Below are 26,858 nucleotides of genomic sequence, written 5' to 3'. Positions count from 1 at the left end.
CTGAGACAAATAGCAAAAGTTTCGCCTGAGCCAGGATGAGTTTCTGAGCCAGAATCAAGCTCCTCACTAGTAGCCTTTCATTCATGTAACACAAGTACTCTTTGGCAGAGTTCTAGACTGTCAATGCCTGCACTGACACTGCACCAAGGACCAGGCGTAAGCCTGCGGGATTAAAAAACACACATATGGGCTGGAGAGATGGCTCAGCAGTTAAGAGCACTGACTGCTCTTCCAGAGGTCCTGAGTTCAATTCCCAGCAACCACATGGTGGCTCACAACCATCTGTAATGGGATCTGATGCCCTCTTCTGGTGTGTCTGAAGAAACCAGTGTACTTACATACATAAAATAAATAAATCTTTAAAAAAAACCACACACATATTCGGATCATTTGTGTTAAGAAAGATTCCAATTCTGTATCTTTATTCACCGAATATATACCCCAAGTTGACAGGGTGGAAAATTCTAGGAAGCACAGTGGGAAAACCCGGCTTAAGGCTTCAGTAACAAAAGACATGCCCCAAATTTACTGGGGAGAAATCCAGGAAGACCAGCCTAAGTCCCATGAACAAAGACTGAGAACAAAAGACAGGAACAACAGGACCATCGCCCAGGTGTACACCCAGGTGTGTCACTACCGTGCCAGGGCGTTCCTTTGTTAGGAACAAAAGGCTTCTACATGCATCAACAGGGCTCAGCAGGGGTCAAACATTGCAGGGGACCCAGAAGGGTCTGACACTAGACATTTGGAATAAAGTAATAGAATAGTCTAACATCTCTAAACTTGTGATGTTACCTTCTAAGCAGGAAAGGGTTTGCTATATGTCATAAGCGAAGAGAACAGTGATTTTAAATCCTTAAAAAGTGGTAATTGGGGTAAAAAAAAACCCCCAAATAATCGGAACAGATTCCAGTGTTGGGAATAACCAAGGAAGCCTAGTTGTAGTGTTGAGAAGAATGGTCAGCACAGGTATTCTTGCAAAGGTAACATGTATCTGAAGACTAGAAGGAGTGAGAGTTCATAGGTAATGAAAGAGGATTGCAGACAGGGAACCCACCATGAGAAGGCCTGTTGGCAGGTGTGTCCATGGTTGTTGGAGAGGAAGCAGTTAGAGCACAAGGAGTAGGAGAAGAAGCATTGATTATGCAAGACCATATACCTCTGAAGAACTTTGGCTTTTATGTTACATGAAGTGAAGGAACCAGTGGAGGACTTTAGCAAAGCACTAGATGGCATGATACGACCTAGGTTGACACAGGTGAAATCTGGGAGATCTGAGAAGAAGCCACTTTCAGCAATCCAGGTGAGAGCCGCAGTGTTGGGCCAGGATGGAAAAAATAAGAATGGGTGCTTGGATTGGGATTGGGGGGTGATATGTTTTGAAGGCAGAATTTCCAAGGTTCTCTGATGGACTGAAGATGAGATAGAAGTGCTGAGGATGGTTTCTCTATTAGCTGCTTTGGGACAACAGGATAACTGACAAAAGCATAAGGAAGCAGGGATTCATTTTGGTTCATCATGCAGGGAAGTCTTGGTATCAAGAGCTTGAGACAATTGGTTATATTTCATCCATAGTCAGGAAGCAGAGAGTGATAAATACAGGTTGCCATTGCCTCTGCCTCTCGCTCCTCCTCCTCTTTCTCCTTCTTACTAAAACTTTTCTTTGACTTTAAGTTTTTTGTGTGTGTATGGGTGTTCTGCCTTCATGAATATCTTTGCACCATGTGCATGCCTGGTGGGTATCCTTGGAGACCAGAAGAAGGTGTTGGATCCCCTGATACATGGAGTTACAAAGCCATATGGGTGCTGAGAATTGAACTCAGATCCTCTGGAATAGCAGCCAGGGCTCCCAACCTGAGCCATCCCTTCAACCACATTTTCTCCTTTTTATATGGATGGAGGACATGAGATAGCATTCATATTTAGGGTATGTCTTCTTCTCACTTCAGTTAACTGTATCTAAATTGCTCCTCATGGACATCTTTATAAGAATGTCAGATTGACAATGTTAGGCATCACAGTTTCCAAGTTCTGATCTGAGCAACTGGGAGAATGAAGCAAGGTTAAGGTTGTGGGGAGATCAAGCTGAGGGAAGACCAAGAGTTTCATTTCATAGTCTGAGCCTCAACATTCAGTGGAGAAGTGTATAGACATGCATTTGAAAACATTCCAGGGAAGATAGGAATTCATATCTGGAACTCATGAGGAAGGGTTGGCCTGGGAATGGAAAACCAGGAATTGTCACTGTACACCTGAGATACAAAGCCTCGGGCTGTGGGGTCTCTCTTACCCAGCAAGTAGAGGGAGCTGGAGCAGCAGTGAGGACCAGTGTCTCCAAGTGCAGGACGAGGGCATCTGGAAAAGACGAGAAGGCAGCAGACCTGTCTGGGAGTTGCTGAGGCAGAGCAGGGTCAGGCTGAGCTGAGTTGCTGGTGGAATTTTCCAACCATGTGTTCTCTTAGGTGCATTTAGCCCACAAGAAGCGAAAAAATAAAACTCAGTGGATGTCCATTTTCATTCTGGTGGCGCAGTCCTTCACTTCTTACTGGGCCAGTACCAAGAGCTGTTTATTAGAAAGGAAATGGGAGTCTGGCTCTTGCATTAATGAGCCGAGTGCTCTACACACACCTTGACAGAACCCCCCACTTAGAGACTGACCTGTTCCTTGGTGCTTTTAGCCGGAAATTAGTTAGGAGTTTAGCTAGGAATCATTGCTACCTGTTGTCATGAACAGCCTCTGGAACCCTCTTTTACATTTGAAGACTTTGATGAGTTTTCTAGTGCCAGCATAGCTTCTCATCTGAAATTATTATTTTTCCAGGATCCTGACTAGATGGAGGAGGTGGGAAATAACAGCATCCTTGGCATTGCAGTTAATTACCACTTCTGATACTTCGTGGCTTAGCCAGTGCCATCCTCAAAATTCTTACCTCTCTCTTAAATGTTCACCAAGTACAGCTTCTTAAAAATGAGTTATCCTCACGGAGTGACAAAGCCTAGGAAGTGCTCTTCTCTGCAGTCTCATCGTCCCTGTCTCTCAGGTCAAGTACGAACTGAGGCTGTTTTCAAATGGGCCTTGTGCATTACTCATCAGACAGTGTAGCTACATCATCCAGTCTGGGCTGTCAAGGGGCTTCAACAGTCCACTCGTGGAGAAGAAGAATCAGTAATCTAAGTCTGACCTCTGAAAGGCAAAGAAAGATTTGGTTATCTGTCCAAGGTCTGGAAGATGGCTCAAGCTGGTATTAACCACATAGGCCAAGAGGATCTTGCCATGAGTGTCTTCAAGATGGGCTAGTAGTCCCTAAACCCTCACTCTGGAGACCTTAACCACTGGCTGGCTACTCATGTGAAACCCACATTTGGATAACACCTAGAGTTTGATCGTCTCTTCTTGGTGCGTGAGGGAAAGTTGGGTATTGAGTCAGATTTTTGGTATGCTGGCACAGCCATATCCACTGGGAATGGCAAGAGGTCCCCCGCAGTATGTGTTGATCAGATGTCTCTTATGATCAAGGCTGTCTTCAGTGATTGGGGGCTACACAGTGAATGGGAGAGGCAAGTTCTTTACCACATGGTAGTTTACCCTTTTTGAGTAAAGAAAGGATTAAAAAAAATCAGCAAATAGGAAAATCAGCAAAAAAGATATAAACAACACCAACTGTAAGATGTGTTAAGAGTAGGAATCGACATATTAGAGTGAGTATCTGATTCTTGTGCCTATCCTCAAGGCTCTTTTCCTTCTGTTAGGTTGCCTTGCCCAGCCTTGATATGATAGGTTTTCTTTCCTTTATCTCATTCTGTTTTATTTTGCATGTTCGGTGGTTATCTCTAGAGGCCTGTTCTTTTCTAATGTGAGACAGAAAGCAAGTAGATCCAGAGGGAGGGTAGGTGGGTAGGAACTAGAAGGAGTAGAGGGAGAGAAAACTGTCATTAGGATATATGGTATGAGAAAAGAATAATATTTCCAATAATAGGAAAAAACATAAAAGAAGAAAAAAGTAAGAATCAACCTATTAGCTCCTAGTCTTGTGGCTCCTAGTCTTTTGGGATGGTGAGGCAGGTGTTCTTGGCTCACGGATTTGGAAAGGTCACATCAGGATGTTGGCTGGATCTGCTACTCGGTTATTTACATTGCTGACAAGTTGGTGCTGGCTTTTGGCAAAGGCTTCAGCCATTCTCTTGGCAGCTCTTTCCATGGGATGGCTGGAACATCTTCACACTGTGGCTGGCTCTCTCTAGAGTAAGAAATACAATAGCGTAGCAGGAGCTACAACTCAGTTTCAGAGTATCCATGCTGCTGTCAGCAGATACATGTGTTAGCATGAGTCATCATGAGGAGAAACTTATCCAGAACTGGAGGCAAGGGTTACTAAGCCCATTTTGTTTGTTTGTTACAAAGATGATGCTATGACAAATGAAACTTCCTATTAGAATATTGCTAAAGAGTCAAGTCAAGCCTTTCACTGGTCTAAAATTACAAATGAGCACGCATAATTAGTGGCCTTATACATGATTGTTTGGAATTTTTTTGTGAAATGATAATTTTTTTTCTTTATCAGGGCACTAAGTGTTCTATTTTTTTTTTTTTTGACTTTATGTTAACTGTTCTGATTTTCCTTGTGAGTCCTATTTTTCCCTTTGGGGGTGGGAGTGGGGCAGGATATATGTAGCCCAGGCTGGTCTCAAACATAGTATGTAACTGAGGATGATTTTGAGCTTCCATCCTCCTGCCTCTAGCTTCCAAGCGCTCTGGCTAAAGATGTGCCCTACCAAGCCTGGTTTTATGTGATGCTGGCGATCGAACCCAGGGCTTTATGCATGCCAGTCAAGCACTCTGCCTAACCTGAGACCATTTGAAGTCACAGCCCCTATATTCAAGTTCATCTCAAAAAGAATGCTTCTTCTAAAATAACGTCATCTAGTGGATGCTTTTAAACTTGCCCAGCCTCCTAGATGTCCCACTTATATTTCCTAATTATATGACCATGCTAGAATATGTATGTTCTAAATGGTGCCAGCCTAGACTACAGTTGATTATTAGATCAGAGCTGAGCCTATGAGCTGAGACAAATGAGGGAAGCCTTTCTGTAGAGTCAGTTGATTGAGGGAAAGTCCTTCTCTCATAGAGAAAGCTTAAAGAAGGGTGCTATTGAGATGGATCCGCAGGCAAAAATGCTTGTTGTCAGGCCCGATGACCTGAGTTTCATCCCTAGTTACCACTATGGAGGAAGAGAATCAATTCCCAAAAGTTGTTCTCTGACCTTCATATGCATGCTATGGTATACATGGGACTGTATGCATGTAGCATGTGTGTGTGTGTGTGTGTGTGTGTGCGCGCGCGCGCATAAATAAAAGAAGATAATATATTTTAATTTTAAGAAGGCTTAGAACAGGGAACTCAGCAAATGATTAACTGTCATGTCTCTACTGTCACTTCTATAAGTGAGCCAGCCAGTCAGCACTGAAGCTAACTGTGAAATCCATACATACATACACATGTGTGCACTCTTGCATAGGAGAAGACAGAGAAGCACATCCTTGCTCCCAGGAGCCAAGAAAGCAGTGTTTTATCTGAGCTCGTTTAGTATGAGGTTCCTTTCATTTGGAATCAAGAATGACGGGGACAAGCTTTTAGGTAGTGGTCTGATGAGCTTGGTAAATACATTTTAAGGGGTGAAGGAAAAGCAGCTAGCAGGAGAGCATATGGAGGGCTATCTGGGGCTGAGTCTCAAAAGAGGAATGTGGGACTGACAGAGGTGGTGTACCAGAGCTCCTCTGCCATGAGACTCTGATAATAGACATTCTAGTCCATGGGTCTACTCACCTCCAGCTTGGGAGGGCCAATGACTCCTCCTCCTGTCCAGTACCTGTTCTAAACTAGACCTTACCCATAGGTTAAGGTCCAAAGATCATTCCTGGTAGTTTCATTCTACACCCTAGGGTAGATAGGGGTTTCTTCCTTCCTTCACTGATCCCATCCCGTATGTTTTGCCAAGATAACATAGTGGATATCTGACCTGGGGGCCTGAGTGGGATGTTCAAATGAAGAATATGTAGCAGTCAGGCCAGATCTATCTGACCCTGGACCTCTGAGGGCGTTCCCCATGCAGTGGCTCAGTGTTGTAGCTTATAGAGCAGAAAGGAAGCTAGGTTGGGGCCCGCTCCCCTGCAGCATGGTGCAGACTATCACTTGGGACTCCCCAGGAAATGGGCAGCCACTTGAAGTGTAAATGTGGTTCAGAGCAGGGCAGTTTGCAAAGTGTGTACAAGGTGAGAAGATGTGCTTCCCTTGTGCTGTCACCATGTTCTGTAATGCTAGGATGAGGAAAGGGACTGGTGCAGGGCTGGCCTGTGAGAGCTGGGTCTTCAGAAAAAGGTCTGGGAATGAGCTGCCAGAGGAAATTGGGACTACTACTTCGTCTTTACACTGTCCTTTCCCTCGACTGGGTGGGAAGGGATGGAGGGGCAGCCTCTGTGACCAGCACATGCAAATAAGCACAGCCAGTGTGGGTGGACCTTGATGCTTTTCCAGAAAGGTCTGCTAGGAGTAGCACTGCTGACCAGGCATGTTTCAGGCCTCTGCACCACAGGCTGTAGAATAGCTGACCACATCAATAATTACAGAAGCAGCAGGTAGTAGTTTCATGGCATGTCTGCCTGCCACCTCCTTAAAGAAAAGGTCACACTGTATAGCCTTGGCTGGTTTGGAGTTCAATATGTAGACCAGGATGGCCTCAAACTCACAGAGTTTCTTTGTCTCCCAAGTGCTGGGATTAAATGCTACTCTTGATACAGAGTGGCCCTTTTGAACATGGTTCTACAAAAAGCATCTGAGGAAGAGGGGCTTTCCCTGCTAGGACCTGTTTTCTCTGGAGCTTTCTGATTTGATGACGCAGTTTGAACAGGGTCAGAGCGTAAATTGGCGGGTTTATAAGCTGGGATGTCCAGTGATGTTGGTGCTCGCTGGCAGTGCAGATAAATGACCAATCCTGTGTTGGATAAACTCAGTAGAGCACTTTGCTCCTTGTGTTAGGGCAGCATCCGCCCCCCTCCCCCAAGGCTATCCTTCATTTATCGTATTTCATAGAGATGCTGGTAAAATGATGCCTCCTTTGTTTGCACCTGGGGTGAGTATAAGAGGAGAAATAGCATCTACTGGCACTGAATTCTGGGCAGTGAACTCTGGGCAGTGGGAAAGACTCAAGTGGACAGGAAAAGGGATGGTGAGCATGTCTTCTGCTGAGGTAGGGGATGTGGCCTGCTACTCACCGTGGTGGGAGGAACCATCTTTAAATGAAGTTCAAAGGACATTCCTTGCATTAGGTTTTCCTTTCTTGTCTTTTATAAATTATGAGACAGGGTTTTACTTTGGAGACTTGGCTGACTTAAAGATTCCTTTGGCTCAGCCTCCAAGTGGTGGAATTATGGCTTTATTCTCACTACATAGCTATCTCTCTTCCTTGAAATCATTATCTGCCTGCCATTTTCAGAGCCAGATCTGATTGGGAAATTCTAGACGGTCGACACAAACTTCTGTTTGCTGCTTCGGTTTTCTGGCATGAGCTATTATAAGTTGACTGAAGCTTTTCCCCACCACTTGCAGGGATTTTAGCAGAGAGGTGGTTTCTGGGTTGCTCCCAGTGTTGTGTTACGTGATCTCCCTTGAGCCCATTCATCATAACACCTTCCTTCTCTCTTTAGGTGGCCTCTCAGTTCTTGCCCCAGCCAGCATGGGGATCATTCTGGAGACAAGGCCTGTCACTCTAGGTGTCTTAATCAGTGTGGAAAAAACAGCTAGCATCTTTCTGTTGGTTTTCTGCCTCCCAAAACTAATGCTTCTCAAGTGATGGTGGCCTGCCATAGTCTTGTCAAAGAAAGGCCTTTTGATCCAGGAGTGGGAAGGCCTGTCCCCAAGTGCTCCCAGCTGCCTCCCTGTGGAGCTTTATGCCCATCTGGCCTCTGCTAGGAGAGAGCTGACCTGAGTGTGATGTTATTTTCTTTTTTAACATGGCTTTTAGAACCCAAAGCAATAATATTTTCAGCTGGTCACTGAGCCTGATCAGTGAGTCCCAGACCTCCGTCTGGTTAAATAGAACTGCCTTCATAGGTGTATTTTGGGACAGTGCAAATTCAGTGTTCAGAGTGGGATTGAGTTACCACAAATGGTAGTCAGCCATTTGCTCAGGACCTGGCCCCATAAAGCAGTCTGGCTATGTCTCTGTGCCAGACCACAGGGTGAGTCTTCCAGAAACACAGGATACTCCCCCTGGAAAAGCAGGGTGGGGTGGGGGTGGGGCCTTAAGTGTCGAATCTTTGTTGCTTACCAGCTTTGCTATATTTGAAACTTGGAACCTCAGTGCTTTCCTCTATATATTGGGAATAGTCATACCTGCCATGTTGGGCAAGTCTGTCATCAGTGCCCTGTGTATGGGGAGAGAGAGAGGGAGGGAGGGAGGAACAGACGAACGGACGGACAGATGGTCAGTCAGAAAGACAGAGAGAGACAAAGACCATATGTGTATAGGAGAAGAAAGTAAGAGGAAGAAGTCAAGAAGAAAGAGCTAACTCCTCTCCTTAAAGCATCTCAAAAAGTCAAATCAATTCACCATGAAAGTTTCAGTAGGTAAAGCCCCCCTTTGCTGATAAGGGGAGATATGCTGTGGCCTCGTGGCAGAGTGGGAATCAGGGCCTGATGGGCTAGTCCTCACTCTGATGCTACTTGGGCTATAGCGACTTGGGCAAATTCTTTGCCTCTCTGAGCCTCAGTTCTAGCCTATAAAATAAATGACTGAATTCCTTCTAGACCTACCACACCATAGTCCAAATGGTCATAGGCTTCATGTTTTTACATTGGAGAGTTTAGACTCTTGGCTCTTTCATTAGAAGAGGGGCAAGCAAGGCAGGGAAACTTGCTTGCTTTGGATAGAAATGTGTTGCTTCCTTTGTGGCCCTTTCACATGCTTCCTGGCCCCTTTTATGTGTTTGTCCAGGAGGGTCTTTGGGAGGCATAAGAGGACTAGAACTTAGATCCTGAGCTGCGAGCTACCTTCAATTTGGCAAGGAGGCCTAGTATATACCGTGCCATTGAATACCTGTAAAAGTACAGACCTATCTGTATTGGTGATTTATTTCCCTGCCTTTTTGGGCTGTACTTTGGTGTTGAGGCCTGACAGATTTCCAGATGGTTGGTTTTGAAGTGGTTAGGTACCAACTGCAATTAGTTGATTTGACTTAATGAGAAAGGCAAACTCATTCGGGCTTCCTGTTACACATAAGACATTTCATCTACTTAGCAAGGGCATTAGATGAGTAAAGGAATTACTGGGGGGATCATATTTCCTGAATTGACCGGTATCCTAAATGTTTTAATGGTGCCAAGAAAGAGTTCTGGGTGTGAAGGTCTGAGCCCCAAACATGCCACCTCTGGCTTCATGACTCTGGGCATGTGGTTTTCATTACTGAAAAGTGCAGAATGATACCTTCTTACTCTCTGATTCTTGATCTATCAAGACTTGATGGATTTGGATTCATGTTCCTACTATCATGGACTTGACAATGCCCTCCCTCCCATGATGAAAACTCCACGTTAGAATAAATCTTTCCTTTATTAATTTGCTTCTGAATTTTGTTATTGCAACAAAGAAAGTAACTAAACAAAAAATATTAGTACTGAGAAAGGGGATCATTACTGTAATAGACCTAACCATGTGGTTTGTAGGTTTTCAGATATAGTTAACAGAAGCCACGTAGAAGAATTTGGAGCTGCAGGGTAGAATGATGTAAGCAAAGCTTAATGGGCCATTGTAGAGGGAGTTCACAGGACCCAAATCCTGGTAGAAATGTAGATAGTAAAGGCTAGGTTCACGGTTTCAAAGAGAAGCAAATTCTAGGGGGAATTGGACTAGAAGCTACTCATATTACATCCTGACAAAGAATTTTGCTACATGCTACCTATGTTTGAAATTAAAGCCTAAAATAATGGACTAATATGTTTAGTGGAAGAAATTTCCAAACAGTATAATCAGATTGTGGCCTAGTTTTTTCTCTCTCTCTCTCTCTCTCTCTTCTCTCTCTCTCTCTCTCTCTCTCTCTCTCTCTTTTTAGTTTGATTTACAGTAAGAATTCTGAGCAAAAAGTAGAAGAGAAAGATAAGAAAAAAATGTTAAAACTGCTGAAGAAAAGCATGTGGGTGCACTTAAAGTTGCAGACAGGGCGGCAAAGAAAAAGCCAAGGCAAATGGATGAGACTAGAAAATATCATTCTGAGTGAGGTAACCCAGTCACAGAAGAACACACATGGTACGCACTCACTGGTAAGTGTATAATAGCTTAGAAGGTCAGATTACCCAAGACACAATCCACAGACCACATAAAGCTCAAGAAGAAGGATGACCAAAGTGCAGATGCTTCAGTCCTTCTTAGAAGGGGGAACAAAAATATTCATAGGAGGAGATATGAAGACAAAGTTTGGAGCAGAGACTGAAGGAATGGCCATTCAGAGCCTGTCCCACCTGGGGATCCAGGCCATATACATACAGATACCAAACCCAGACAATACTGCTGATGCCAAGAAGTGCATGCTGACAGGAGCCTGATATAGCTGTCTCCTGAGAGGCTCTGCCAGAGGGTGACAAATATAAAGGCGAATGCTAGCAGCCAACCATTGAACTGAGAACAGGGTCCCCATTGGAGAAGTTAGAGAAGGGATTGAAGGAGCTGAAGGGGCTTGCAACCCTGTAAGAACTATACCAACCAACCAGAGCTCCCAGGGACTAAACCACTACCCAAAGAGTACCCATGAACAGACCCATGGCTCTGCATATGTAGCAGAGGATGGCCTTGTTGGGCACCAAAGGGAGGAGAAGCCCTTGGTCCTGCCAATACTGGAGCCCCCCCCCTCCCCCAGTGTAGGGGAATGTCAGAGCGGGGAGGTGAGAAGTGGTGGGTGGTTGGGTAGGGGAAAGGGGATAACATTTGAAATGTAAATAAAAAATATCCAATACTAATAATAATGACAAGAACTATAAAAAAAAAACCCTACTACTTAAAATCATAAACCCATTTCCCTTAAAAATAAATAAATTTGTAGCAGAAATCTATTGGGCTCACGGTTTCAAAGGTTTCAGTTCATGGGTGGCTGGATCCATTCCTGTGGAGGGTAGAATATTTTAGTTGGACTTTGGGCTCCCTGGCCAGGCCTTCCTTTCTCTGTACCACAGTTAGGAAGGAGGGGGTTGGTCAGGTGGTTCTTAAGAGATTTCAAGGCTTCATAATTATTCCAACTTCAGCTGCAAAATTGTTATTTTTTTTTCTTTCTGTTTTAGGCAGAATATGAAATTACTCCAGATGAAAACCTTGGGGCAAAGGGGAAGGAAATAATGACCAAATACTTCTCTCCAAAGGTAAGAGTCCTCCTAAACTTTTCTTTGGAAAGAATAAGAAGCCCTGTCTAGGAATGTGGGCAGCCCTGACTTACAAGGCTGATGGCTTCCTGTGGTTTCCTGAATGCCATAGTTTCTATTTTCACTTAGACATCCTTCGACCTTATAGAATCAGAAGGTGGTGACCCAGGATAGGACTGGCATAGGGTAGGAAACCTGGTCCCTTCTAGGGATCTTCTTACTGCCCACTGCCCACATATTTAGACAGGAAGGTGAGTGTCTCACAAAAATTGGAGTTGGAAGTGCACAGAAGAAAAGACTTAGTAAGAAACAGTTCTAGTAAGATAATGAGGAGGAGCATGGCCAGGAATGACCAGGAAGAAGAGATAGATCAAGCAAATTGGAGCTGGGCCATCAGTAGAAAACTTGAGAGAATGTAGGGGATTTTGAGATTCTAGAGAATACTCAAGGACAAAAGTCTACCTTGATCTTAATAGCCATCCAGTTATTGAAGGAAGCAGAATGGCACTGCCCCACAGGCCAGGGAACCTGAATTTTCTAGTATCTGCTTCCCTTGACACATTGTCTTGAGACTCATAATTGGTCAGTGTTGAGAGTCAGTGGTGGTTGAGAGCATTCATTTCTAATGCTTTGATCAAGGCTCAGGGCACATTGTGGCAGAAAATGTGGCAAGAATGTATCCAAGGGAAGGATTAGGCTCAGGGCACATTGTGGCAGAAAGTGTGGCAAGAATGTATCCAAGGGAAGGATTGGAGTATTGTAGAGAGCTGTCTTTTAGGTATGACATGGTTGGCATAGTCGTTGGACTTGTTTGTTTGAGACAGGGTTCTCGCTGTAGCCCCAGATGTCCTGGAACTTGCTCTGTAGACTAGACTGGCCTGGAACTCACAGAGATCTGCTTGCCTCTGCCTCTAAGTGCTGAGATTAAAAGTGTGTACCCAGCAGTTCTTGGACTCTTGAACTCAAATTTGCACTGTAGTCACCTACACAAGATCTGCAGTAAGACTGAGCCCATCATGAATGAGAGAGGGCTCATGGAGTCTTACCTACTCTTCCCTCCCTGAGTATCTATAGCCAGTTCATAGTTGTTGGTTGAAAGAGAGACACCCTCACCCATGTTCCTATAAGCAACCTTATTGAAACTCTTTTGGTGAGGTCAAGGGGGAGGATGGCCTTAGAAACACCCTCTCCTCCACCCCCATACCTCTATGACTTTTTTTGTTTGTTTTTGGTGACAAAAATATCAACTATTCCAGGCTAGCCAAGAATTCACCATGTAGTCTAACCTCAAACATTATTTAAATTCATCGTGTGTGTGTGTGTGTGTGTGTGTGTGTGTGTGTGTATGTGTGTGTGTGTACCCATGCATGCACACATGTGCTATATGACATGTGTAGAGGTTAGAGAAGAACTTTAATGAATTTGTTCTCTCCACCATGTGGAACCTGGCACTCAAACTCAGGGCATCAGGCTTGGCGGGAAGTGACTTTATACACTACACCATCTCACTAACCCTCAAACATTTAATCCTCCTCAGCATCCGACTTTTTAGGGTTATGGACATGTGAAACTATCACCAGTTTTAGTTTCCCCGTTGGACTCACCTGGTGCATGTCATCAACACGGTGAGGGATATCTTTGTGAGCAATTCCTAACACCCTGGGGTCACTGATTATTCTGTTCAGGCCCCTAGGCTTTGGGCACAGTTCCTGGATGGGTGTCCCAGGTTACTGATAGACCAAATCACCACACTTGCAGGACAAAGTCCTAGCCACCATTCTCTCCCAATACTCAATACCTGTTCTCAAGCAGGTGTGTTCATCCATGACTACAGTTGTCATGGCCATGCCCTTTCCATCCCAGCCAAATGGGTGACCTTTATCATTCTGCTGTTCCAAATGCCTACTAACTGGGCACTTCTGACATACAACAGATCTCATTTTCTTGCTTCTGTCCTGACTCTCTCCCTGTGTTTCCCCATCCTAATCATACACTTGTTTATGGACCTGTAGGCATTTCAAAACTGGCAGAATTAATGTAGGTTGTATACCTTACACTAATGTAGGTAGTAAAACCTGCACAGCCTGCTCTGGCCAATGCGTTCCTCCATCTGTGAGTCCTCCATCTATGAGCCATTGAATAGCTAGCACTACCTCGTCTCATTCCACACATGCTATCCCTGTCAGCATGCAAGTGATTCATCCTGTTGACCCACAGTCATGGCATGCGAAGCAGCTGAAGGTAGCTGCATTTCTGGTTTAGCCACCATGTAAAACACAGAAAGCACTCTGAGTGTGAACAGATGTCTTAAGTCTAGAGGCAGTGCTTCTAAGGGGAGGTAGTATCCTGAGGGATGATTGTGGCAAAGCTCCCTGGCTGAGCTCCTAGTGTGCCAGTCTTCCAGGTTGCTAATAGGGCAGCCAGGGCCTGCTGACATCAAACCTCATGCTGCCAGCCCATGGAGTTTTTACCACTATATATCAAGGCATCTTCCTATTTCAAGTGTACTAGGCCTGGTCAAGTTCTCCATCTGTATTACCAGTGAGGCTGCTGCCTACATGTGGCAGTTCAAAACAATGAAAGCTGATGAATAATTTTATTTGCTATGTCAGGCATTAGTTCAGAGTTTTTGTTATTGCTATAGATACTCCATCCTGCGGCTGAGGAAGGGGAGGCTTGCCAGCTGTCACCTCCCAGGCCACACAACTAGAAAGTATCAAGTCCAGCACTTGAGCCCAGTCTGGGTGATCCTGGAGTTCCAGATCTTTCACTTGGAGCATCATTTATCAGTCCTCCCATTCAAAATGCCTCAGCCTAATCACTTGGCAAGGGTAGAGTGCTTGCTTTGCACAAAAGGGAATTGGCTCTGTGGCCTGTCTCAGTGTATGGGGTCAAAGAGCACTGCAACTGCTCCTCTCTCTCTCACCTTGCTGCCCTTTCTCTTCCCTCAATACAGAGACTGTCAGAAGACTCATCTGAGCCCTTTAGGTTCCTTCCCTCTGTTCGTGCTGCCTTGTCTCCTAGAGGCATGAGGCCTAGATTCCCTCATCAGCTCAGATGGTTTTGTAAGTGCCTTGATGGCTGCCAACATTTTTTCCTTAAGTACTCCTCAGTTTCTGAAATTTAAACCACACCATCTGTTGCAGTTCAGGGGCCTGGGGAAGGCCATCCCTGGGTTGAGTGTTTTCCTACACTGCCTTCTTGGCCTTTCCGAAGGAGTTTTTTCAAAAACCTGCTTCATTTCTCAGTGGTGCAGAGAACCTGGTTCAGGACAAAGGGCTGGGTGAGGGCCTGAGCTAGAAGCTGATAGCTTCAATGAAGCACAGAGCCAGTGCCACTCACACTAAATCACCCTTACCCTAGGGCTTTACTCAAGATGCAACTCAGGTGCTATTCCCATCCTTTCCAGACCCATCTTAATGTGCAGCCTCATTGGTCTTTGTCTCTGCTATTTTAAGAATGCTGCTCTCTGTTCCATCTCTGTCACCGTTGTGTCTACATTTGTTTGGTTCTAATTGCTCTGACCTGGTAACCTATTCTTTGGTTGGGCCTCTCTGCCTCCAGGTGGGATTCTAAGAAGCCCAGTTGGATGATCAGTTGTCTGATACAAGTCAATACTGTATAGAAAGTTCTAGAGCCCAATCGAAAATCAATTAAATGTTTACTATGGCAGTGATGTTAGAGCTCATACAAAGAAGTTTGTCTCAAGAAGCTGTGAGCCCAGCCAGTGAACCAGGAAAACTTCTAGGAGGGCATGCTACCAAAGCAGATCTGAAAGGAGGAGGAGGGGGGTTGGGGATTTAGCTCAGTGGTAGAGCGCTTGCCTAGCAAGCGCAAGGCCCTGGGTCCGGTCCCCAGCTCTGGGGGAAAAAAAAAAAAAAAAAGAAAGAAAAAAAGAAAGGAGGAGGAGGAAACCTGGTGCCAAAGAAGGGAAAGGAAAAGTATGTTTCATGGCTTCTGTGAAACCAGACACATAAGTGGTGCACAGGTATAGATGTGGGCAAACCACTCATACATTCAAAATGAAAATAAAATAAATTATATTAGGCCATGTAACCATCCCTTGAAAGTTCCGATTTATCTATATCTTCATCATAGTTCTTTCTTCCCCTTTCCTTTTTAATCCCTCTTCCTCCTCACTCTGTGTGTGTGGGGAGGTCGGGGTGAGCAGATGAGCTGAGAGGACTAATGAGACAGATCTGTGTGGGTACATTGGATTCCAGAGGTTGATTTTTGGTGTCTTCCAATATTGCTCTCCACCTTTATTTTGAGACAGAGTCTCTCATTGAATGTGGAGTTCACCATTTTGGCTAGATTGGCTGGCTAACAAGCCCTGAGCTCTTCCCGTCTCTGCTTCCTCAGTTCTGGAGTTACAAGATCACCATGGTACCCAGATTTTATGTGGGTCCTGGGGATCTGAACTCAAGTCCTGATGCTTATGCAGTTGCAGTAAGTTCTTTACCCCTGACCCATCTCCTCAGTCTTCAGTGTTTTGTCTGATATTTTTCAATCTTAGTGGGTATGAGGTGGTTTCTTGGTATGATTTTGACTTGCATTTCCGTCGTCACTAATAATGTTTCACCTTTCCCTGTGCTTATTGGTCATCTGTGTATTTTCTTTGAAAGGGGTCTATTCAGATCCTCTGCCCGTTTTAAAACCTAGTTGATTGTCTTTTTGCTGTTGACTTGTAAGAGTTCTTTGTTTTGTTAGATTCAGGGTGGAGGCCAAGAAAACTCACTTTAGATACGGAAGCTTAAAAATGAAAACTAGATTTTTCTGAGCACTCAGGGAGACAGCCAGTTCAGGATCTGAACTGCATCTCCATAGGAAGCTTGTACAACATTTTTTTTTTTTTTTTGGTTCTTTTTTTTTTCGGAGCTGGGGACCGAACCCAGGGCCTTGCGCTTCCTAGGCAAGCGCTCTACCACTGAGCTAAGTCCCCAACCCCGCTTGTACAACATTTTTATAGGATGGGAACACAAAGCAGGGGCCAATGGGGCAGGCTGTTGCACTGACCAATCATTTTTTGATACAAGGGGTTAAGTAAGGTAGTTAACACTGGAGACTGGGTCCTATCTGGGTCACCTGGTTTCAGGGTCCTTGAGTCAGTTTTTGCAGCCAGGTCCCCTCCTGGACTCTGGCCTAGACTTTTAGAATGATAAGGAAACAAAGGAGCATGCAAGCTGCATTTAGTCAATTAAGTCAGGACAAGCAATTCATTTATGACTTGTGTGCCCTAGTTTAGATAATGGGATAACAGCATCTTTTTCTGTTTGCATCCTTTACTGGTTAACAGACAAATATGAAACATCTGAAGAAGCAAGATAGGAGTTGAGTTCCGGGGCATGGGAATGTGAACTCCGTTTTGACCCTGCCGGCAAGGTGGAACTCATACCTGAGATGGCTCAACTCAGAAAACTACCTCCTAATAATATCTTCCAAATATAAATCTTGTCTCAAATATATGATTCGAAACCATTTTCTCCACTATGGGCCCCATCTTTTCACTTTCTTGATGGAATCTTTTGAGATATTTATGATGTTTTGAAGAAATTCATACTTCATTCCTGCTACTGATTTTCAAATGGCTTGCCTTGTCTTAGATGTCTTTCTGAGAAGTCCTGTGTTCCTCTGGAAACAGGATGTGTGTAGAGACAAAATGAACAAATCATGGTGCATCTGATGTCTCATAAGCCATTCTTCTTCTGGAACACCAAAGCCCTGTTGTCTGTCCGAAAGATCAGGACCAGGCCTGGTTCTTCACAACAGCCTTTAGGTTCCTTGGAGTACACACTTCACTGCACTGACTTCTTACATTTCTGTGGATCTTCCCAGCAACTCTCAAAGAGGGCATTCGTGCATCCACTTTGCAGACCTGGCAGCTGAGGCCTAAAAAGAGAAGCTAGCTCGGGGTGGGCCCTGAGTAACTTGCCTAAGCAGGGTTATCTGTAGGATATTTTACTGTGGCTCATTTTAATTGGGCTCACAAACCATTGTGCTAGGTTTGCATTATTGAAATCTTAATGACTAAAGATTGGCAGGTGGTTCCCACTTACGTTGTAATTTTGCTAAAATTTGGATCTATATGAAGTCCAATGCTGGGGCATTGATGCCCCCCTGCCCCCAAACTGCCAGCACACATACAATCACTGACCAAAAGCAGCTTAGAGGAAAGTGTTCTTTTGGTTTATACTTCCTGATCACAGTCTATCACTGAGGGAAGTTAGAGCAGGAACTTAAGGCCTGTATGGGGCCCTTCCTAGACAGGAAGGGTGGACAGGTGGGATGAACAGATTGACATGAACTACTGTAGTATTCCTCCTTGCTGGGAATGCCCAGCCCAGGTGGTATTTTGAGTTTTATTTTTGGCCAGAGGTCCTCAGGCAGGATGTTGTTCTCAGTGCCCTATGCAGACATAGGGCTGCCTCTTTGTTTCCATAAACAATGACAGGGTAAAACAGAGAAGTTTGTTCCTGTTATGGGGGAAGCAACCTATCAGCCTACTTTTTCACAAAAGAAATCTATCCCTAATGTTTGTTTGGCTCTTTGAGAACACAGCCACCCTTGAAAAAAGAAAAGGAATTATATGAAAAGAAACAGTGAATCCATGTTTTCTTTCTTCATTTCTTTCTTATTCATTGCGCCATCTCAGTGGTACCTTTTTCTACCCCACACATTGCATCAGGATGTTGAGCAAGGCACCTCAGGCTGGTTCTCAGCCCTGGCCTTAGGGCAGTCTGCTACCTTCACTTGTTGTCAGGAAGCATAGAAGACAAGCCCTACTAACTTCCAAGCCCTGCAGCCGAGCTGGTATTAGTAACTTTTGCATCCCTGTTGTCAAATGCATGGCAGAGACAACTTCAGAGAGAAAGGTTTCTTTTGGCTCATGATTTTAGGGAGTTTCAAAGTTTACACAGTAGGGAAAGCATGGCAGAGCAGCTCCATCTGTAGTAGCGGAACCTTGAGGTATATTCTAGTTTCTTTTCTGTTTCTTGATAGAATACTCTTACCAAAAGCAACTTAGGGGAAGAAAGGATTTCTTAGGTTTATATTTTGAGGTCCCATCATTGAGGGAAGTTGGGGTAGCGACTCAAACAGAACTCTGAATCAGAAACCATGGAGGAATGCTGCTTGCTGGCTTTCTCTTTGGTTTACTTAGACTCATGTTCAGGTAGCTTCCTTAGACAACCCAGGATACTTAAACAAGACCAGGGAACGGAACTCAGTGCCCAAAGTGGGTAGGCCCTCCTATATCAAATAACAGTTAAAAAATTCCTCATGTGGTGGAAGACCAGAAAACAGGGAGTGCAGGCTGGCACCAGGGCATAGGTATAACCTTCAAAGGCTCTTATGACCTACTGTCCTTATCCAGGCTCTACCCTCTAAAGCTTCCCCAGCTTCCAGAATACTTCACAAGCTACAAACCAAGCATTCAAGACATCAAACCTTTGAGGACATTTCAGATTCAATCCAGAGCACCGTCTTCTTTAGTCATCTGCGTATGGAATGAAGGGAGTGGGTGCAGCACTAGACTCAGTAGTATCAGCTTTCATAGATCCCGTCATGTTTGCAGACCATGAGTACAATAATAAGCATTTTTCTTTTGAGTTAAGTCATATTTTAACTGAATGAGTGATAAGGCAAACCATTGTGCATACGTCACAGAGATAACTGGAAAGTAAAGCTCCCAGTTGAATGAACCTTTCTTACTGTGTGGAGATTAGTATGTGTCAGAGGTGAGCTAATGACATACTTGCTTGTATGAGGCTTGAAAGAGAATTGAACAGGATAAACTTTTCCCTGAGTGCCTCAATGTCATTGTCATTTTGGTTCTCCTAAGACCATTAATCATCTCTGGAAATGCTCTCTGCTTCCAAGCTAGTGATGCACCATGGGGGTGCTGGTTTGATGGTAATGAAAATAGTGTGGCCTGGAGCAAGGGTTCCTGGACCACATGACACAGCCCTGGTGGAGGTAGTATAGAATCCATTGACCCATTTGTATTAGATATGTTTCCTGTTATTGTGATCAGTTCCTGGTACAAACAACTTCATGAAGGAATTTTTATTTCAGCTCACTGTTTTAGAGGGTTGGGTCTGTGCTTGCTCAGCTACGTGTGTTGGGGCAAGAGCATCATGGTGGTAGGAGTATGTAGCTCTTCCCCTCACCTCATGGTGGACAGGAAGCAACAGGAAGGGACCAGAGAAAGTTAGAGCCTGCAAAAAAAATACTTTTAGCATCCAACTTCATCTAACTAGGCCCACCCTATTACAGTTCCCCCACCTCCTGGTAGCCTGTTTACATACTTAATCCACCAATTGATGAATCTTTAGGTTAGAGCCCTTATCGTCCAATTGTTTTTTAAAAAACCCTCACAAAACACCCAGAAGTATGCTTTAATGATTTTTTATGCACTTCTCAATATTGTCAAGTTGGCCTTTAAGATTAGCTATCACACTATATAACCAACCTGTGGTCTCCAGGGCAACCAAGGGCATAGAAATTACTCGCACAAAAGTACTATGCCCATCCTCTTTGTAGACCTTGGATTCTAACTACCACCTCTAAACCTGAATTTTTTACTCCACTGAGATCATTGGTTCTTGTCTCCCAGCAACAGGAATGGATCTTCATGCTGTTGTCAATGAATGTAATGAGCTCAGAGTCCACCTTTGCCTGCCCAGGTGAATGCATAGGGTGGAAAGATTGGGGAGCCATATGCTATGCTTTTCAGCTTCTTGCTGTAGTACTGGAGGAAACTCGAGGGTGAAATGATTAGAAAGAATGGTTGAGGGTGGGACTTTTGAGGTCCTTTTCTACCCAAGTGCCAAGCAGGCGAAGTTCTGCTTAGTTTCCAGGACCTGATGGGATTGGGCATTTTATGAGTTAAGAGATCTCAGACAGCTAGAGTTCTTCAAGAAGTCCCAGTGTGGGTAGACCTCTTCCTCTTCCATTTTGGGGGCAACAGAGAGGAAGTTAGAAGGCATTAAGCCATATTTGTATCCACTAGATACCCCGAGACTAAAGGAAGGGGCTAAGATTATTTACTGGACAAGTACTGCATGCCCAGATCCTCACATTCCAAATTTTTCTGATACATCAGGATAATTCTCTGAAGTGAAGAGAAATAGGTTACCCAGGATGGGTCACACTTCCCCAAGGAACCTGAGGGCCTATTGAGCGGGGTCATAGCAATATTCCATCTCCTGATTTCTAGTGTACAAAGACGATCTTTGTCCCACTCCCCAGGCCCTGACTGCAATAATAGTTAGGGTTTTGTGGAACTCAGTTTGAAAATTACTGAGTTAAGCCAGGTTATTCATTTCCTACATGAAGAAACTGAGGCCCAGTGAAGGACTGTACTTCCTTGGTCACATAACTTGAAAGAGGAGGCTAGAATGACCTTTCTAAGACCCTGGGCTAGACATGGATAGATAACATCAAAAGATACACTCCTTGACTTTGTTTTCATCTTCCACCATAGCTGGCCTGCAGCTGGGCCCAGATTCCTCCCAGGCTGCTCTTATTTGGGCCAGGAAGTGTCTAAATGCTGATCTATGGGTAGTATCTGAGCTTATTAGAGAAGGCAGCTGGTGCCAAACCATCCTCACTTGCAAGTAAAATTATTATCTCTTATACTTCCTTACCAAAAGCAGGTTTTTGTGTTGGAGGTGGGAGGGGAAGCATTAATTATTGTACACTACATGGGAGTTTTTGCTTTTAGCTCATTCCAACATCCTTATAATTCTAGATGAAAAATGATAATTGTCTCAATTTTAGCTTGGGCTGCACTTTTTAGTAAAAATGAAGAAGAGAAACCTTTAGGCAGGGACTCAAATAGATATGTGTCTGAAAATTTCATGCAGCATTATTTATAATTATACTAGAACCCAAGCGTCCATCAACATCTGAATGAATAGGCAAAACACTGCATATATATACCCAGTGGCATATTTAATTCCCTCAAGTTCTGATACGTGCAAGGATGAAATTTAACATTGAGCTAAGTGAAAGAGGGCAGATATACCTCATGAGTTTCCTGGGATAAATACATTTTAAAGGTGTGTGTGTGTGTGTGTGTGTGTGTGTGTGTGTGTGTGTGTGTGTGTGTTCCCAAGGATTGAATTTAACTTGCAGGTTTGGTGGCAGTGTCCTTAACTGCTGAACCATCTGGCCAGCCCAGGATAGTCAAACTTACAGAGAGTAGATTCAAATTTTCCAGGGCCTGATAGAAAGAATGGAGAGTGGAATAATGGATACTAAATGGGTAAAGTTTATGCTTAGAGTGACTTTTTTTTTTTTTTTTTAGCAAAACATGATTGAGGAGGTGAACTCGATAACCCTGAACGGTACACTTAAAATGATTAAAGCGTCATGTTTATGCTCTGCCGTGTAAGAGTGAAAGGGTGAAAAAGTAAGAGTGAGATTGGCATGTCTCACTCACTCCTGTCTAGAGTCTGGTCTCTCCACTTTGTAGTCTTCTCAGAATTCAGCCTAGGATAAAATTGTCTCCTGAATCAGTTTCCTGGGTGTAGCTGGAGTGATGAGGCAACGAATCATCAACTCTTAAAGTGGGGTGGGGCTGGTGCCTGTAGCATGTCCATGCTGGTTAGACTCAATCATGTATAATTTTTTCGTGTCACAGGCTTCCTGCACAGCCCTTTAGAGTCGCTATGCCGTTGTCCCTCACCCATGTATTACTGATTCCTGAACAGTTTTTTTTCCTGGAAACAAAATTGTCTTTGTCTGCAGCTGTTTCATTTCAGTTTCTCACAGCAAGATGATGCAGGTCCCTTGAGCCCTTTTTCCTTTCTTGTGACCTGTCAGGTCAGAAAATTAGACATCCCTTTGATACCTATAGAGCCAGCCCTGCCTCTGAACTCCTTTTTTTCCTCTGTGTTTTTCCTGCTCAGAATTCTATTTTGGGTGTCTGCAGGCAGAGTCTAGCCATAGGCTTTCTGGGCATCCCTGCCCCTGCTATCTTGAGTGGGCAGGACACTAGTCCCAGGAGTCCTTGTGTTTGGCTGACTCCCTGTATATCCAATCTTCCCAGCCCCATCTTTAGGCTTTGGGCACAGACATGACATCTAATAGGTATAGGAATTCTCATCCCTCCTTTGTCTCTAACAGCTATAGATTAAGATCTTTATTAGAGAAAATTCTAGCCCACTTTTAGATGGAGGCTAGATTGCGAGCTATGGAACACGACAGCAGTGAATATTCTAGAAGACATAATAAAACCAGCTGGCTGTGTTCTCACCTCTCACACACAAAGCCTAAGGGACTCTCCTGTAGGAACATTCTGCACTTCAGCACCTCGGGACCAGAGTGCCAATTGCCAAGAACCCGCTTCTGGTGGCATTGACTCACGCAGAACAAAGCTGGCTGGATGTAAACTACAAGGAAGAACCCCTTCTGCTCCAGCAACTTCTCTGGGGCTGCAGGCCCCACATGCAAAGCCTGTGTAAACATCTCTGGTTGCACACTTTGGTTCACAGGTCACAACTGGGGATTCTCAAATTGACAGAGCTCAGCTGGCCTCTTATTCCACGTCTGGGCACACTGCATTTTCATTAATTATCCTCTTTTGCTTCTGACGTAAAGGGTCAAGGTCTAGGTCAGAGTCACTGTGATTTCCTTTTCTTCTCATTAGAGCTATCCAGCTCCCAGCGCCAACTGTTAAATTCCAATGCTGTTTAAAATGTTCTCTGTCTCTCTTCCCATTGCTCAAGAGTCTTTCATCCTGATTTCTGTGAAGCCACTTGAAAAGCCAAGAAAATGTGATCTCTTGAGCCCGGTGAGTGTTCTCCCTCTGAGACCATAGCTATTTCTCAAGGGTTCTGTGATTCTACTTTGCTGACCCAAAGGGACTCCTGGGTCCCTGTAGCCAACTCAGTGGGGCTTGCTCTAGGCTCTTCCTTGCCTCCACTTTATCACCTGCTGTCAGTCAGGGTTCTTGTGGGCTGTCCTATCCTCTGAAAGTTGTCCAGAAATATATCAATTTTGCTGTAAGAGAAAATTGAATTCTTCCAGAATTTTTCTTTCAGTTTTCTTTGAATACTTCCCAGAACACAAACACTAGAAATGGAAAGAAGGAACCTCTTTGTTACCTAGTGAGTCCATTCATCCTTAGGCATGGTCGTACCTTGCCTCAGCTGTGCAGCGCCTGTGTCTGATGAGGCCATATCTGTAGTTCTTTCTGGAGACCAAGAGGCTGCCTGCAGTTGGCCACCCACAGTCCTCATGGGTTTGTAACTACTCGTGCTGGCCGGTCGAGTTGATCTTTAAGTTATTGTGCCAAGTCCTCGGCTTAGACGCCAGCTGGAAGAGTGTCTGAATGATCACACAATGTCCTTTACCTCTGCTTACTCTTGGCCTAACAGGATCTTCAGATGTCCTTAGGGTCACCATCAAGAGTTCACCACTCAAAGAGTTAGTTACCAGAGTGGTGGCTATAGGCTTGCGTTTTGATGGAATTGTGGGCCTCAAATAGGATGTTGTTACTTCCAACCAGAGTCAGTGTTTCCCGTGTGCCACTCCCACCTGTGTGCCATGGGCACAGGTGTGACTGATGGGGTGCGTTCTGGTTGAATTCCTTTCATCTTAGACGACTGCTACTCCTCATTCATCATCAGTGCTCACAGATTAAAATCTTCACTGGAGTTGCTGGGCATGGTGGCACATGTCTTTTATCCCAGCACAGAGCCAGGCAAATCTCTATTGAGGCTATTTTAATACATGTTTTGCAGTTTTTCTCTTAACCCATCTAACTCCCAAATAATTGAGACTGGACTATTATATTAATTTTACAAGCTTTAAGGACACCACAACGGAGTATTACTCTATTTTATTCCTCTAAGCTAATCTGGCAACCTTTCAGCCAAACCCCTGATATACTTGCATTTTATGGCTTTCAGTGCTTGAGGTATTCCTGTGGCAATCCCCACTTCCCCCCCTCTTTCTCTCTTCCCCTCCCCTGGCTAGTGGAAGTCCTGCCCTATCATCTCTTTTTCTTGGCCATTGGCTGATCAGATTTTATTGTCAAGTCAGAGAATAAATGGGGAGCAATGTTTACACAAACTTGAAACAGGAGGTACTTGGAATAAACATTACAGTGCCAAGTCAGGATTGCAACAAGATATGGGGGCAGAGAAATCAGCACTTCAATAATACAAGGATAATCTTTACTGCAGAAACACATTGTGTCTGCAGATATGATCTACAGAGCAAGTTCCAGGACAGCCAGGGCTATACAGAAAAAACCCTATCTCAAAAAAACAAAAACAAAACAAAAAATTCACTGGAGAAAAACCTAGCACATTTTCAGATGGAAAGTAGCAAGGTATTATCTTCTAGTTGCTCACACACAGCCACATGACACTTGATAAGGTTCAGACTCTGGGTCTTTGAGATCTTCATGAAATAGAAAAATGGCAGATTGGGTACATCATCCTAGAGGATTGGAGGCTGCTGAGGCATGAGCCAGGGCCTGGACAGACCTCTGGAGAAGAACCTGTGATACTGCACTTGAGCACTTTGTAGCATAGGCAAGTAAAAGTGCCAACTTTGTTGGGGCTGAAGTTTCAAGAATGTGGGAAGTGTCCTCTTTAAGAAAAGGATAGAGCTGTGTGTGGTGTTGCGTACCTTAGCACCATGGAGGCTAAGGCAGCAGGACCATGAGTTTGAGGTCAGCCTGAGCTATAAGCAAGATCCTTTCTTACGGAGCTAGAGTGATGACTAAACTGTTCAAAGCACTTGCTGCTGTGGCAGAGGTCCCGAGTTTGAGTCCCGGCACCCACAATTGGCTCACACCATCCTAACTCTAGCTCCATGGAATCTGGATGCCTTCTTCTGATTAGCACACCATACATTCACACGACGCACATACATGCAAGCAGGCCAAACATTCATACACATAAAATAAATCTTAGAAATTATGCCTCAGAGGGCAGGAAGGAAGGAAGGAAGGAAGGAAAGAAGGAAAAAAGGAAGGAAGAAAAAGAACATCTTTCTATGGGGCTAGAAAGATGGGTTCTTCTTTAAGAGCAGAGGACCTGGGTTGGGTTCCCAATGCATACATGGCAGCTTACAGCCATCTGTAACTCCAGTTCCAGAACATCTATCACTCTCCTCTGCTCCACAGGTACCAGGAATGCACATGGTATACATGCATACTGTAGGTAAAGCATTCGTAAAATAAAAATAAATATTTATTTTAAGAAAGAACACTTTGTGGACAAAAGTGAATACTGAAAATAAAACAAGAAATCCTAAAATTCCTGAAATCATCTCTGTTTACTGAAATTGTTTTGCCTTTTTATTGTTTTTAAAGAAATCTTTTGTTCATCGAAAGTGACTTCGCTTCTCCATCTGTACTATTCTGCATTATTACCAAATATTCTGTAATATTGCTGCCTCAGAATATCAAGTAGAGATCCCCAAGCTTAAACTTTCTCTACTACGGATGCTTCTGATCCTGTCTGGAGATCAGAAAAGGTCAAAGGAACGATGAGTTACCTAATAGAGGAAACTTACCTCTCTGGGCTTCCCCTGCATGGTTCTAAAACACCATGATGGTGCTCAGGGCCTATAGCTGACCTGCTGGGTTGGCCTTAGGGACCCTGCTTAAGGAGAGGAATTGTTCCTGCCATGAACTACTGGATATGAACTTTAAACCCAGTGCAGAGGGTGTTTTGCTTATGAGCTGTACTGATTTTTCTCCTCAGTGACCCAGAAAATAAAACCTTTCATTCTCCTTTGATCTGTTCTTGTTTGGGGCTTGTGGATTGTATCTCCTGCCTGGCCACAGACAGAGAGGAACTGCCCCAGACGGGCTTGAGGGCAGGCGGCAGCAGCTCTAACACATGGCTCTAAGGTTTTGATTAAAAAGGTGAAAGAATGCTGTATTTTCTTCCTGTCAGCCAGGCCTTAAATCAGCCCTCAAGCAAGGAAATGCTCCCTGTGGGCTGCAGTCCAGTGACTTTCCCTTTGTCTTCTGGTTGTGGTTGGACAGCATGTGCAGTTTTGAGCCAGGAGCCAGGTTGGAATAATTCCTCATCTTATGCTCCTATGACTTTCTGCTCTCCTTACTCAATTCTTGAGGTATATAGAAAGTGACAAGGTGTTATCTTCCAGCTGCTCAATGGGGGAAATTATTAGAAAGCTGGAGACAGAGACACCCACTCCCCTCCCATATCATCAAATGAACCCGTAAGAGACACAGTGGAACTTGGTCTAGGTTGGAAAGTATCTGGACCCAAGAAATGTCTCCTAAAGAGCAGATCAGTACCCCCTAATCTTCACCCCCAAGTATCTGCCTGAAATTCACCCCAACGTTCCATTTAGTTCTGACTGACAAAATAGACTCAGTTTGTTATTAAGGCAGATGACCTGATGACCCCATGAGGATACTTCTGGTGTCCCAATCGGGGATTGTTTTTCCAAAAATGTGATG

At 44.3% G+C, this 26,858-nt stretch overlaps 1 protein-coding gene across 2 annotated transcripts in view; it reads left to right on the top strand.

The window, feature by feature from the left end:
- The window catches only part of Grk5 (G protein-coupled receptor kinase 5), a 199,532-nt gene that overhangs the window by 129,677 nt on the left and 42,997 nt on the right, over positions 1-26,858 (top strand). The window contains exons 1-2 of one of the 2 annotated variants that reach the window (XM_032892210.1): positions 11,396-11,404; positions 23,137-23,201. Coding sequence is in view for 1 of the 2 variants with exons in the window: in XM_032892211.1 (XP_032748102.1) it covers positions 11,327-11,404 (78 nt within the window). In the remaining variant the exon portion in view is untranslated. Of the gene's footprint in view, positions 1-11,326; positions 11,405-23,136; positions 23,202-26,858 lie in introns of those variants that run through there. The other variant, XM_032892211.1, reaches the window with a different exon arrangement.

Source organism: Rattus rattus, chromosome 2 (assembly GCF_011064425.1).
Source record: "Rattus rattus isolate New Zealand chromosome 2, Rrattus_CSIRO_v1, whole genome shotgun sequence".
Taxonomy (NCBI): Eukaryota; Metazoa; Chordata; class Mammalia; order Rodentia; family Muridae; genus Rattus; species Rattus rattus.
Note: the sequence above shows the minus strand (reverse complement) of the source record. Positions and strands in the feature narration are given on the sequence as shown.